This window comes from Stigmatopora argus, chromosome 4, assembly GCF_051989625.1.
Source record: "Stigmatopora argus isolate UIUO_Sarg chromosome 4, RoL_Sarg_1.0, whole genome shotgun sequence".
NCBI classification, from domain to species: domain Eukaryota; kingdom Metazoa; phylum Chordata; class Actinopteri; order Syngnathiformes; family Syngnathidae; genus Stigmatopora; species Stigmatopora argus.
The window spans coordinates 10,514,464-10,528,704 of record NC_135390.1 but is presented as its reverse complement, the minus strand read 5'-3'; the positions used below and the strand labels follow the sequence as shown (position 1 = coordinate 10,528,704).

Sequence of the window (14,241 nt, the reverse complement as noted above, 5' to 3'; positions counted from 1 at the left end):
AGGCCGGTGTAAATCAAACCATTAGGCAAACTGAGTGGGACAATTTCTCTACTAACGATATTAAGAGGTCATCGTAAGAAAAGCATTTCTTGACTGTAAAACAAACTGTGATTTTTTGTGACTGGTTACATTATATTTTGCATTAATTTTACTGCTCTAAAAATATGCGCATCAGATCAGTGTGTGCAAAACACATTTTGAAAAAAAACGGATTGGAAGTCAAAAAGTCAGTATCAGAACAACCCTAATGCAAACCTATATGCATGTGTTATCGCCTCATATTAAATATTACCACAAATTCAATTTCACCAAGTAAAATCAAGTTGATGCCCAAATTGTGCATTTGTAGCCCTCCAAAATTATGTGGGAGGCCAGATCCAGCCATCGGATGCATTTAATAAATGAATTACAAGATGAGGCGCTACGTGCATTCAAAGTCCTCCACGTGAAATCAATTTAGCCGAAAAAAAACGCTTTTTAGCATGTTTGCAAGCAGTCGTGTGATTAAGGCAAGACACTAGATAAAGTAATGCTTTAAAGATGTTGGGTCAACATTGTTTCCTATTTGGTGGCCTAATTTCATTGCTTGTTTTCAGAAATTTCTTTCTTTGGAGAAATGTTTCGTGAAACATAAAATTCAATAGCAGTTGTTTTCATCATCTTCTGTTTAGGACATCATGTTATTCATTTGAAGAGCTTTAACAAAATAAAAAAATAATAAAAGAATATCCTGAACTGAACTGCACTTTTTAATTATATCCTACGATATAGCCAAGAGTAGTGACACCTAGCGGAAAAGACGTGCAATTGCAACTTGTGGCATTCGTATTTAGTGTATGTAGAAATAAAAACATAGATTGATGTTTTTAAATTAACATTAAATGTGCAGATTGTAAAACCTTGAACAGTTAAATAAATTGCCCTAATTATTGTTAGTAGTTATTTGTACGATGGTGATGTCGAACTGTCATTTCTGTTATATATTCGTTTCATATTTCAGTTTTTCCTGCAGACAGATGTTTTGTTGACATTTTTCTCACGTGTTCGCTTCCAACGCGGTATTACAGGGGGATGGAATAAATAAATATATATTTTTAAGCCACTTCTCTATGAATTGAGCGTACCTGATTGGACTCGGGTCTACCCAAGACCTGGGTACTGAGCTCATGGTGGTCCACCATGCTGTAGTTGTCTCTGCTATAAAGCAGACGGACGGGCACCGTGTCCACCTTCTCGCCCATCGAGCAGCCGCCTTTCCGGGTCGTCTTGACGCTCGACGAGCCGTCTCCTGCACCGGAGAGGGGAGACCACCCGATTTTAATCACGTAGAGGACCAAAAAAAAACAAAATCAAAACACGCAAATCCCCTGTGAAAAACAAAGCCGTTTCCTCGCATGATTCCCAGTGAGAGGTAAAATCGCAATTAATCGCCCAAAAATAGAAATGGCTGAATGCTCATAGATCGGGATACTAATTCTATTAGAATGTGTTTACCATTAAAGGGGTGGGGGTCGTTCAGATGCCCGGCGTGCATCAATCCACAGACGCACAAAAGGGAAATCCACCACGGTGCGCGTGTCATCATCATCAGCATCATCATCATCATCGTCGGTGTTGTCGTCGTCTTCCTCGCTCCGTTTTTGGGTGGGGCGGGGGGTAAATCCACTAGGAGACGATGTAAACGGGCTCTCTGGTAGGCGTCCTGCAGACTCTGTGATGGGGGGCCATCGGGGATCCGGACCAGACTGAACGCCAAGCGCGTCTGAGCGCACCGAGACACCGCGGTTCTTCAGTGGAGGGGAGGGGGTGGGGGAGAGAGAGGATGGATGGGGAGAGGGTGGGGGTGTTTCGAGAGGAGAGGCGGGGAAGAAGTAAGGTAGGACAGGGGGCAGACACTTCCTAAAAAAAACATCAATACCCGAAGGATCGCTACAGAAACGTTTCATGTATAAACATGAGCAAGGGGGGTGGTGAGGAGTAGGGTATCTGCATGCGGCCTTTCTGCAGCATCAGAGCCCAAGAAGCACCTTCCGGCTCTCTGCAGAGGCTCCGATAATCGGAGCTATAGGATTGTTTTTTTTTAACGTACATTAAGGATCACTAAATATTATTTACCGATAGACATATTGTGTTCACGCATATTTTTCACAATATAAGGCACACCCGAGTATAAGGCGCACGTTCAATGAATGACCTATTTTTAAATTTAGATTCAGATTTGTCATGATAGCCTCGGGTGCGTGGCGAGAGAGAACCCAGGAAGTGGGAGTCAGTCAGGAAAGTGTTGGTGGAAAAGTTAGCGTTTTAATGACAAAATAATCAAGCAAAAATAACACGGGGACAAAATGGGAAGTAAACTGGTAGGAGACGTATTCCGACGAAGAGGCAAACACGTGACTGACGTGAAGGTGACCAAACGAAATACAAGGTACACGAAGTAATACAAGTTATTACTCCCACAAAAGATGTCACCAAAAGCTCACGTTTAAATCCACAGACAAGGGCTGATTACAAAATACATGCAGCTAGTCAGGAGAGGAAGGGAAACTCAGAGAGACACAAGAGGCGAGACACACACATCACTCAGACAGCACACACAAGGAAAACACGCACACACACACACCTTCACTCAAAACCCCAACAAAACGTGACAGGATTAAGCACCCCGGCAGCGAGTTGTTAGCGCGTCAGCCTCACAGTTCTGGAGTCAAGGGTTCATTCCCATGTCGATCCCCCGGCTCACGTGGGTTTTCTCTTGGTACTCCGGTTTCCTCCCAGATCCCCAAAACATGCATGTAGGCTGGTTGAACACTCTAAATTGCCCCTAGGTATGAGTGTGAATGGTTTTCTGTTAAATCGTTCAGAAAATGAATGAATGGATTTGGATTATAAAGCGCAGTGGTGGTGTTGGTGGTATTGGTAATAGGGCTTGAGTAATATACATCCACTAGACTAGATGAAATTGTAGTAGTAATACGGGGTGTTATCCAATCTGCATACCTGTCAACCTCTGCTGATAACTGCCCTTATAAATGATTATGATTCCCCTTACAAACCCCCAAAAAACCTGTTTTTTGGGGGTTTGTAAGGGGAATCATAATCATTTATAAGGGCAGTTATCAGCAGAGGTTGACAGGTATGAATCTGTAGTAGTAATAATTTAACTAGTTGTTAGAGGTTGTGTTATACATCAAGTAGATTGAGCTGTGCTTAAGGGAATTTCATACAATGATTAACCAATAATTAAGTATAATTAAGCATAATTGAAGTCCCATGCAGCAATCTTTCTGTTAAAATTCATTTTAATGAACACATTAAAAAAACATTGTAATACACTTTTCAATGTTTAATAAAGTGCTTCACAGGTTAAAATCATCCAGTTCCACCGATCATCCAACCCTCATTCAGACCATCAAACTTCAGATCAGTTACACACTCATACATACATAAAAGCTCAAATTATTATTATTTTTAAATTAAACACGGGATTTCTCTTGGCAGTCTTTAAGTCCTTGGTTCGAGTGTTCCAGAGGTGTGGGTTGTAAACATGAAAACACATCTCACCATGAGGATGAGGGATTTAATAGCGATGATAGTTTTTAAAAAAAATGCTCATTGGTATCAATTTTTTGCATTTAGAAGATCTGACATTGTTTTTATGGCTGAGCTCAATGAAGAAACTCACAAAATTGTCCACTGGCTTTGCGACCATCTCTTCTTGTTGCTTTGTGACAATGCTGTGGCTTTCCAAGTATGACTCACTGCGTGGCTATTGATTATTGTGTGTCACTTTGACTGTCATATACTTGCACTTCGAAGTGGGCTCGAGGAATTAAACTGGGCCGCTGAGCCATGTTTTCACCACTAGAAGGTGCACTTTCCTGCACAGCTTTTTGGAGAGAAGGCAACCAATCGAGTCTGCACGACGGTTTACCAGCAATACAACTGGGATTTGACCTGTGCAAGACAGTTCAACAAGATGTGCTATCACAAAGAGCTTCCTCGCATCAATTGACAGGTCAGGGGTGCTGCTCCTCTTTAATGCCATCTCTGGATCTGAAATCATTTCTCCCAAATGGTCCAGTGTGTGATTCAACAGATAATACACTGCGGTTTCGCCTGGTGGGAACAAAGAAATGAGAAGTGGTAAAAAGGGCAAACTTATTGAAACACATTCAGCAGTTATCATAACCAAATGAAAAGAAATATGTTTAAGAAATTATACCTTTTAATAAAAGTCTTGGAATGGGTAAAGCTGCAGCGTAGCGTTGAAACTTGTTGGTTCAAAACTTGGTAAGCATCGCTTTGTGAGAAAGCCTGGTGGCATTTACTTTGCAGGTGCTGGATCAAAGTAAAAATTGACATTAAAAAAATATCTGGTTACATGTCAATGGTTTTGGTAACTGGTAGGACTACTAAAATGTAGTAAAACTTCAAGAGAGAGCTTTCTGCCTATATAAATAATCAAACTCTAGAACACAATTTTTAAAATTATACCAAAGCACAAACGCCAACTATATAAAAACAAGGGCTTCCTTCACTGCTTACTGTTTCTGCACATTAACCCTGTAAACAACATTTGCGACTCAGAATGAAAGTGAAAGAAATCAAAATAATATTTTCAAGAAACTTCTCACTGTATCAGAATATGAACATTGTTCTTACACTGGCCAAGTTAAAATAAATAAATAAATAAATAACCTACTGTCATCAGGTTTTCGTACCCGGCCAAACAACACTCGCAGTAGCCGCCACCTTTCTTGTCTTTGTTTTTTTTCCTACTGGCAGCTTTTCCTTCACCAACTGAAGCCTTGGCATCTCTGGAAATAAATCATATAAACTACAGTATTAGGACTTGACAATGAATCCACTTTGTGCCGATCAATCCACTTTTTGAGTCAAGCAAATATTAATAACAATTGTCTTTACTGTCTTTACATATACATTCTGAAACTGAGCCAATACGGTCATATTACCACAAAACCGAAATACAATTGGATAACTTTCTCAATTATAGTAGTGTAAACAAATGCAGGTACATTCATGTCTACACAGAAATGAGATAAAGTAGAATAAATAAACAAATAGTACCTGTTTCCCAACTGTTTATCCCCAGCAAGTTCTTTACCATCCATTAAGAAGGGAGAACGAGGAGCAAGCGTCTTTAGGTTTAACGCTGGCATTTTAGTCATGGAGAGGTACATGGGACAATAATGTCTGAGGAAGAAATGTACACGCTTTCAAAATGGGAACATCCACTGCTGATAGTTAAACGGAAAGTATATTTAACTCTCCAACCTGCTTGTATCTTCCACCTTGATGAAAGACTTACGAATCCGCCCTCCTGTGTCAAAACTAACTTTCAGTACATAATTACACGACAAATGATTACAAAAAATTTCTAATCTACTGGTCCAAACATTTACCTTGGGCTTTTTTTCGACAAGTGTGCTTTGCTGTGGATGCTGCTTTGACCTAAAGTGTATTAAATGCAAAAACAAGTGCAAAAATATGAAGTATCTGAACAACTATACATACACAGAACTACAATTGTAAGGACTTACACTCGTTTTGTCAGCAGTACGGATTGGACGCTGGCTCGCAATGGCGTTTTTCTTTTTCTCTGTGTACGCCAACACATCTGAAAATGCAGCACGAATATAACATTCTATTTCCATTAAGCACCAGTCAAATTTAACTGTTATCTGAAATAAAAACAAACCATCAATGTAGAAGATTTTCAAACCCCACTCCAGAGCCTTTGACACAATCTGGTTAGCGTGCAAAATGTCCTTAAAAGAGAGAGTTGATCAGCAAAATGGAGTGCATGATTTGAAATATAAACAGGCCGACAAACCTTTTTTTTCGCAGCCTTGCCTACCAAAGACTTCCCACGGCTTGTGAGGAACTGCAAAGAAACAACGGGAGCCAAACAAATGGTGAATTGAGCGGAGTGATAGAATGAGTTGGCAAAAAACGATCTCCCAAGAGAGCTTACCATGTCAGCCTGACCCTGAGACCTGCTCTTGATGCAGTCGCTACCATGTTCAGGGTGGTTTCGAGTGCAAGGTGAGCTCTGTATAGATTGCGGCGAGTCAATTCTCAGCCATTGCGCGTATTTGGTTTCCCTCTTGTTCGATACGAGGTACTTGATGTCTTTGCTGAAAAACTTCTCAACACTCTGTAAAATATTCAAATACCCACTGTAACCGTATTTTCTCGCATATAAGCCTTATTTGTAACCAAAAACAATGATGGCTACATCGAGGGTATGGCTTAAATGCACAAAAGTCTTGCTATACTCTTTTCCACCAAAAGTAACATTTACTATTTGTTGGTTATTTTCTGTTTTGCAGTAAGAAAACAACCATTACTGGATGAATGAATTCCTTATGATATTGACCCTAATAGTGTGCTTTTGATTCATACAGTATCTCAGAAATTTCACGTGTGATGATTTTTCTTAAGGTTTTCCCTTCAAAGTAACACATTTGTACTCCCTATTAAAACTAGATCTGAAGGTGGCTTATACGTGGGAAATTGTAAAATTCAACAATTCTAAGACAATTTTAAGGGGGCGGCTTATATGCGAGTAAATACGGTCATCATGTTTCATTGCCAGTGACGGTGAAAGCCATTTTTACTAAAAACGGCGGCTACTGAATGGTCGCAGGCAGGACTGAGTGATGAATTAGGTCTCAATCATACCTACTTCAGTGGCTATCACCGTTAATAAAAGACAGCTAGGGTAATAAATATACTACAAGACAGAAGGGTCTTGTTTAAGGACCCACCCCTCCGAGTTCTTTAATATCTCTCTCCAACAACTCTGCAGATCTGTTGGACGGCAGGTCAAGATAGAAGACTTTCCCTGCAAAAGGCTTTAGTAGTCCAATACGAGACTTCCCCGGCGACTTCTTCTGACTCCTTTTGCTAGTGTTACCTGAAAAGAAGAGGTGAGACATTGTTTCCAGGAAACTTAAATGTAATAAACCGGAAAAAATACCTTGGCAGTCGACTCCATCTTGCGTCTGTGTAGCTTTTGCCCTCATTTTATTCTCGATTGTTGATCAATTTCTTAGCAGCATTTGTTAGCCCAGTGCTTTGCCAACTTGGCAGCTGTGTTTGTAAACAACAACAACAAAAAGAGTAGTTATAAACATGCTCTCTGCACACGTGTTCAAAACAGTCAGTCTGAATCCTAACTTCTCGTATTCGACCAATCGAAAGGATAAAAATGTGTACGGAACTTACCGTAACGACGACACTTTCGGCGATTTTGACATAAATTAAGAGATCCGTTTAGTGTATTTAAACATTTCTATACGAATGTCACCAGTGGCATTGGCATTCGTATTTTTCGGAGGTATTTCGTCGATGTTTGGCTCTACTTTCCATTTCCCGCGTAAGGAATGGAATGACAACGAAAAAGAAAGTTGCCATGTCAAGGTACTATCCTTCCAATTTCAAACTACTCACACTCAGTTTTACCAAAGTGTTTCTAACGTGTCAGTTTATTTTATTTAACCATTAAGCAAAATAACAACTGTACGATCAAACCTCATATTCCCGTATAATGCCTTAAATGTCGCAGTAAATATGCGGGAAAATGGGATCAACATCTGGCAACAGCGACAGACCTAGGTAAATAACCAGAACTGTTCAAATATTAACTTTCGATATTATTTAAAAAGGTACACATTTATTATTTTTTTTAATCAAAGACACCCGACTAGCAACACTTACAGTTTCTATATGAGCACCGTTTATGTAATCGTCAACTACGCCAAACGAGTTATTTTCAGTTTCGTGAATCTGCCGAAAGGAAACAAAGTTATGAAACATTTCATCTCCGTAACAACATTATGCAAAGTATACAGCATACTATAGTTTACATGTTTGTTGTGTAATATTCAGGACCTGCCAAACTAGTCAGGGTAAACATGTTTTTCCACTAAATCTCCCTTTGAAGCTTGCCGGATGACACGTTTAGCACTTGAGCCACGAAAGGACACAATTTAACGCGAACAAGCATTTGTCAAATGTGCTTTGACAGGTAAGACCTTATTGTTATTCACCCCGGTAACTAGCCACATATCACTATCGCCATACGGCGATTTATTAAAAGGCGTCAATTTTAAACGTAATCTCATGTGATCAGGGAAACATGAGCGGTCAACGTGCCTCAACCCAGGACAAAGATTATGCCATTACTCCAATTCAACAGATGCTGGCGTCATGCTCCGGAGCACTCTTCACGTCCCTGTTTGGTGAGGCAAATGTGGGAGGTTTTAATGAATTGACGGTCATAGACGTCCAATTCTTTGAGCTGGAAGTTGCTCGCAGGTTGGGGTAACCGCTACCTCCCCCTTTCAAATGGATTGAACGTCTATCACTGTCAATGGTAGTTAATGAGTTCACGGATGTAACGCCACCTTACTGCTTCATGTCTTTGCTAAGAAAAAAAACTATTTTATTAGTAGGTAGAACTGTACACTAGGCTTCTACCTTTTAGGGACAACACAGTATTCATTAATTTTTTTGAACCGCTTTTTCCTCACTAGGGTCGCGGGGGGGTGCTGGAGCCTATCCCAGCTGACTTTGGGCCAGAGGCGGGGGACACCGGTGGCCAGCCGATCGCAGGGCATAAGGAGACAACCATTCACGCTCACACTTATATCTAGGGGCAATTTCATGTGCTCAGTTATCCTAGCATGCATGTTTTTTGGAATGTGGGAGGAAACCGGACTACCTGGAGAAAATCGACAGAGGCCCGGGGAGATCATGCAAACTTCACACAGGTGGACCGACCTGGATTTGAACCCAGTACCCCAGAACTGTGAGGCTGACATGCTAACCAATCATCCTCTGGGCCGTCCGACACCGCAATGCAATACGTACATATATTCCGTACAGTACAGCAGCGATCCCCAACCTTTTTCTCACCGCGGACCGGTAAACCTCTTTCTATTTTCTCGCTGACCGGCTAATGGGGAGGGCGACAACTTAAGACAAAATTGTGTGGGGGTGGGGTCGGTGCACGAGCGACACTCACGACAGCAAAAAAACAAGACCCAAGCATTATAGCAATTATTTATTTTTCTCATTTCAAGTAGGAGGGCGAGATTGAAAACGTTAATATCTGCGGACTGGTGGTTGGGGACCACTGCAGTACAGCACAAGTGAAGAAGGAAGAGGTTTACGCCAATTTCAGGGTCTGCATCAGGTCATTAGGAACACAAACTGACACCTGGGTCTGAAACCCTAATTTGAAATGTTAATTGAAACATTAGCCTAGTTGGAAACCATGATATTCAGACCTCAACCCAGGTTACTATATGTAAACCTTTTTTTTTTAAACACAAAGCCTGTCTTCTTTTCCTAAGGTTGCACTGTTGTGTATATTTGTCTTCAATTTCAAGCATAAATAGGAATAAAGTGAGTTGAATAGATATACTTGCATTGAATAACAGTGATGAAATGACAAGGCTTGCTAGGGTCAAGTCACATTTATTAAATTGAATTGAATTGAATGCTTTTATTGTCATTATACAAGTATAATGGTATTTAGTGTGTATTGCCCAGAGTGACAGCAAATTTCTCAAAGGATTTCACAGGATAAACAATTACGACATCCACTGGCCTGAACACCCCAAAATAAGGAACCTTGGGAAGTACGAAGTATGATTAAAAAGACACCAGCACTGCCTTCTCAAATGAGAATTTCAGTTTTAAAAATATTAACTAATGATCTATGATTTTTTTAAATTGCTACAGAAAAATACAGCACAGTATACATACAGTAGCATATTGGACTGCACCATTTTGAGTAACAGGTATCAATTCCCAAATTAATTTTTATACTTGTCTCTTTGCAGTGACACCTTTAGATGTTGTGAAGATCAGACTTCAAGCACAGAAAAATCCTTTTCCTAAAGGTAAACTACAGTATATATTGCCAAACAATTGTTGTATTTTCTAACTTCTCACCTGGTGTGCGTTATTCTTTCAATATTTAGGAAAATGCTTTGTCTACTGCAACGGCCTCATGGACCACTTATGTGTTTGCCTTAATGGGAACAAGGCGTGGTATAAAGCACCAGGACACTTCAATGGCACAGCGGTAAAACACAACTCCCATCATAACAGAGTACCGTATTTTTCGGACTATAAGTTGCACAAGCCAAATAATGCACAATGAAGGGGAAAAAAGTATATACAAGTCACACTGGAGTATATGTTGGATTTTAAGGAGGGCATTTTTTTATTTGATCAGAAAGCAAGAACAACATACTTTAAAGCAAAAATAGTTGCAAGCTAAATAGTCGCCTGTTAATGTAATAATGTAGTAATGGAATATTTACAAGGGATTTTTGGATAACTATAGCCTAAAAAGCAGGCTTTCGGTGGTCGGAAAGAGAAAGAACATATCTAAGTCGCACTTGAGTTATAGTTGTAGGGCCAAAGTATGAGGAAAAAGTGCGACTTATAGTCTGGAACATACGGTCAATGTCATGATCGGATTGTAATATTGTGTGCTGCGGCAGGATGCATTCGTCAAGATCGTACGCAACGAAGGAGTCAGGTCCTTATGGAGTGGTCTACCACCCACCCTGTGAGTCTCAACCATATCCTTTTTTCAGTGTCATTCAGCAGCACCCAGGCTTTCAAGCCAATTAATGTGTATGTACCATTTTGTGTGTGATCCAGAGTTATGGCTGTGCCAGCCACCGTGATTTACTTCACCTCTTATGACCAGCTACGTGTGTTCCTGAAGGTTAAGATGGGCAAACACGATCAGTTTGCACCTATGCTGTCGGGGGCCATAGCTAGAGGTATGATTGGAACATTTTTAAAGATAATAATAACTTCGTTTATATCGGACCATTCAAGGGACCCGAGGATGGCACCTTATGTAGCAATATACATATTATATTTGATACATGAATTTGGGACGCTATGCAAATTGTGACCAAAAACCCAGTTCAGTTTTTGTTCATAATTTGTAGTGTCCCAACTTTTGGGGGAATTGGGTTTGTACTTTTAATAGTATAAAAGGAAAAATACTTTAAGTCACCCATATGAAAATACATATTAATTTGGATGGTAGTTCATTCATTCATTTTCCATACCGCTTATCCTCACAAGGAACGCAGGGGGTGCTGGAGCATATCCCAGCCAACTATGGGCAGCCAGCCAATTGCAGGGCAAAAGGAGACGGACAACTTTGGATGGTAGTAAGCGTCCCAGATATGATTCATGCACATTTTGTAACATTTAGGAACTCTCATACTGTATGATATTTTAAAAAAGGGGGGGTAAAGAAATGGAAAATAACAAAAAATCTCCCACATTTAAACATACAAACCAGATAACAAACTAGTGTATACAGAAGCTGGAGTTGTAAATACTAACTTCCTGTGTACTATAGACAATATTTTCGACAGTGTTACTGCCACTGTTTAACGCACAGGTGTCAAAGTGGCGGCCCGGGGGCCAAATCTGGCCCGCTGCATCATTTTGTGCGGCCCGAGAAAGTAAATCATGAGTGCCGACTTTCTGTTTTAGGATCAAATTCAAATGATTATAGATGTACATTACATTTCCTGATTTTCCCCTTTTTAAAATCAATCATTGCAATTTTTTAATCCATTTTTTTCTTTTGTGTTTTTAGTTTAAATATACAAATATTTTCCGTTTTCCCCTTTAAAAAATATTTTGTTCCCAATTGAAATAAAAAACATGATTAAAAGACATTTTCCAATACTTAGAAAAAAAGCTCAAATAAACATTGCCTTAGATCTATAAAAACGGACTATATAGGGCTTTTGATCCAGTTTTAATCCAATTTAAAAAAAATAGATATTAGATCTAAAATGGTCCGGCCCACATGAAATGGCGTTGACATTAATGAGGCCCGCGAACCAACCCGAGTTTGACACCCTTGGTTTAACGGGTCACAGTTCCCACAACAAAAAGGCAATGTGTGCAACATTAAAACTCAAGAAGCCAACATAGCTGAGATCTCGCACGACACATAGACGCCTCATGAAACCAACAGTAAAGAAGAATATCTGACCTGTGTGTTGCTTAAAATCTGCCTCATCTGCTCTCCTCCAAACACTAGTGGGTGCCGCCTCAGTGATTAGCCCAATCGAGCTTCTGCGCACCAAGATGCAGTCGCAGAAGCTGTCGTACAGGCAGCTGGGAACCTGCGTGCGGACGGCCGTGGAGGTGGACGGCTGGTTATCCATGTGGCGAGGTCTAGGTCCCACGCTGTTACGAGATGTGCCCTTCTCCGCCATTTACTGGTACAACTACGAGCGTGGCAAGCAGTGGCTGTGCCAGTACTACGGCACCGGAGAGCCTACCTTACCCATGACCTTCTTGTCTGGCGCCACATCTGGCACGGTGAGGGCACAAGAATTTGCAAGTGACTATAGCTCCCATGATTCCTTCAGGATGTTGTCAAAGTGGGTGCCTGATTTCAAATATTTTACTGGAATCCAACAAAGTTGACTTTAACCCTTCCAGGCACAGTAGTCACTTCAGTGTATGCATCTACTCAAACATTAACTTAGTTCATTCATAGCCCAGGTCGCAGCATATGTGTTGTGGTAGTTAGTAAAGAGGGAAATTAATGAAAACACCTAGTGACAGCCATCAATGTCCAACGCATTTCAATCGAGGGGATGGAAGCGATCATGCGATCGAATTGTCAATACCGGAAGAAATCGGCATTTTAATGAAGAAATCAACGAAATGACTTTTGGTATGCCTTCTGAATTCGGTACGTCTGGTCGGCGAAACGTCCGATCGGCGAACTGTCCGTGGGCAAAACGTCTTTCGGCGAATCGTCCGGTCACGTCTGAGATCTTTGAATATACCAATTTCCAATTAAACAACTAAAACAAACTTTACTATAATATTCTAATGAATCGTGATGCACTAATAAATTTGTGATATTTTCCCACTTCCTTTCAGATTGCATCCATCATAACTCTGCCCTTTGATGTAGTCAAAACAAGAAGGCAGGTGGAACTCGGGGAGCGAGAAGCAATGAAATGTAAGTTTGCCAATGTAATGCATTTCTTTTCAAAAGGAAACATTCCCCGATTTCACTCATTAAGCTGTTTTGTGTTTTCAGTATCATACAAGACATCCTCCACCGTCAGTGTAATGAAGACGATTCTGGCACAGCACGGCGTCAAAGGCCTGTTTGCAGGTTTGCTTCTGGCAAACACGTTGACTTTTAAAACAACATCTTCTCTTCTAACCCACTTGTTTCCTGGTCAGGTTTCCTCCCTCGGGTGTTCAAAGTGGCACCCGCATGCGCCATCATGATCACAAACTACGAGTTGGGGAAGGACTTTTTCCGCAAGCGCAACCAGGCTCGAATAATTGGGAGGCCTCTACAAACCAATAACACCTGAAACATGATGAGGCAGACTCGCCACACACTATGCTTAAAAAGCGGCACTGGGAGATTATTAAAAGAATACAATAATATTTTAACTTTAATAATCCATAAGGACACAGTTCTGTTTTGATAGCTTGAAATACAGTGAACTCCCACACTTTGCAGGAAGTTGGGATGGTACCCTGTCGCTAATTGTATGTACTAGTTCAGGGGTGTCAGACTCGGGTTGGTTCGCAGGCCACGTTAAGGTCAACTTGGTTGCATGTGGGCCGGACCATTTTAGATATATTTAGACTTTTTTTAAATAAATGGATCAAAAGAACTGGATTAAAAGCCCTGAATATTCAGTTTTTTATAGATCTAAAACAATGTTTATTTTAGCTTTTTAAAATATATTTTCAGATTTTACAAAATGATTTTTGAACTAAAAACAGAAAAAAATGATTAAAAATTTACAATTATCGATTTAAAAGGGGGAAAATCAGGAAATTTAATATACATCTATACTCTCATTTTAATTTGATCCTAAAACAGAAAGTCGGCACTCATGATTTACTTTCCCGGGCCACAAAAAAGGATGTGGCGGGCCAGATTTGGCCCCCGGGCCGCCACTTTGACACGTGTACTAGATAGTACAAGCGGGGTTCATAGAACTTCAAATGCAGACCTACACTTAAGGATGTGTAGACCAAAAAATATTATGTTAAATACACCAAAAATATGTTCATTTAGTATTTAAGGTCGCAGTCATTAAACAGTGGTTGAAATTTAGTTACCAAGGTTTTTAATTTATTTGCACAAAATGAATGTTTTTTCCCCCT

General features: G+C 40.3%; 3 protein-coding genes across 7 annotated transcripts in view; 1 reads left to right on the top strand and 2 right to left on the bottom strand.

Annotated features, from left to right (window-relative positions):
* The window catches only part of adam22 (ADAM metallopeptidase domain 22), a 50,625-nt gene extending 48,828 nt beyond the window's left edge, over window positions 1-1,797 (bottom strand). For all 3 annotated transcript variants that reach the window (XM_077598339.1, XM_077598342.1, XM_077598340.1), the window contains exons 1-2: window positions 1,495-1,797; window positions 1,125-1,288 (exon numbers count right to left, since the gene is read on the bottom strand). In XM_077598339.1, the coding sequence (XP_077454465.1) occupies window positions 1,125-1,288; window positions 1,495-1,606 (276 nt within the window). In that variant the 5' untranslated portion in view covers window positions 1,607-1,797. The remainder of the gene's footprint in view (window positions 1-1,124; window positions 1,289-1,494) is intronic.
* Window positions 1,798-3,284: 1,487 nt separating this feature from the next.
* On the bottom strand, window positions 3,285-8,257 carry dbf4 (DBF4-CDC7 kinase regulatory subunit). Of its 3 annotated transcripts, none has more exons than XR_013300095.1 (13): window positions 7,255-7,590; window positions 7,007-7,119; window positions 6,795-6,943; window positions 5,999-6,181; window positions 5,858-5,908; window positions 5,723-5,792; window positions 5,565-5,641; window positions 5,427-5,475; window positions 5,299-5,344; window positions 5,092-5,217; window positions 4,725-4,820; window positions 4,226-4,341; window positions 3,285-4,119 (listed from the first exon to the last, which is right to left on the bottom strand). XR_013300095.1 is itself a non-coding variant. In XM_077599493.1 (13 exons), the coding sequence occupies exons 2-13, from the start codon at window positions 7,050-7,052 to the stop codon at window positions 4,020-4,022; spliced, it is 1,128 nt and encodes a 375-aa protein (XP_077455619.1). In that variant the 5' UTR covers window positions 7,053-7,119; window positions 8,185-8,257; the 3' UTR covers window positions 3,285-4,019. The 3 variants fall into 3 exon arrangements, 2 of the variants coding, with proteins under 2 accessions (XP_077455619.1, XP_077455618.1); XM_077599493.1 differs by lacking the exon at window positions 7,255-7,590 and adding an exon at window positions 8,185-8,257 and having other exon boundaries at window positions 4,706-4,820; XM_077599492.1 differs by having other exon boundaries at window positions 4,706-4,820; window positions 7,255-7,586.
* On the top strand, window positions 7,741-14,202 carry slc25a40 (solute carrier family 25 member 40). Its single transcript, XM_077599494.1, has 10 exons — window positions 7,741-8,056; window positions 8,162-8,270; window positions 9,879-9,938; window positions 10,020-10,123; window positions 10,548-10,615; window positions 10,711-10,835; window positions 12,128-12,411; window positions 12,985-13,066; window positions 13,148-13,225; window positions 13,297-14,202. Exons 2-10 carry the CDS (start codon window positions 8,168-8,170, stop codon window positions 13,431-13,433), a joined length of 1,041 nt encoding a protein of 346 aa, XP_077455620.1. The 5' UTR covers window positions 7,741-8,056; window positions 8,162-8,167; the 3' UTR covers window positions 13,434-14,202.
* The last annotated feature ends 39 nt before the right edge of the window (window positions 14,203-14,241 follow it).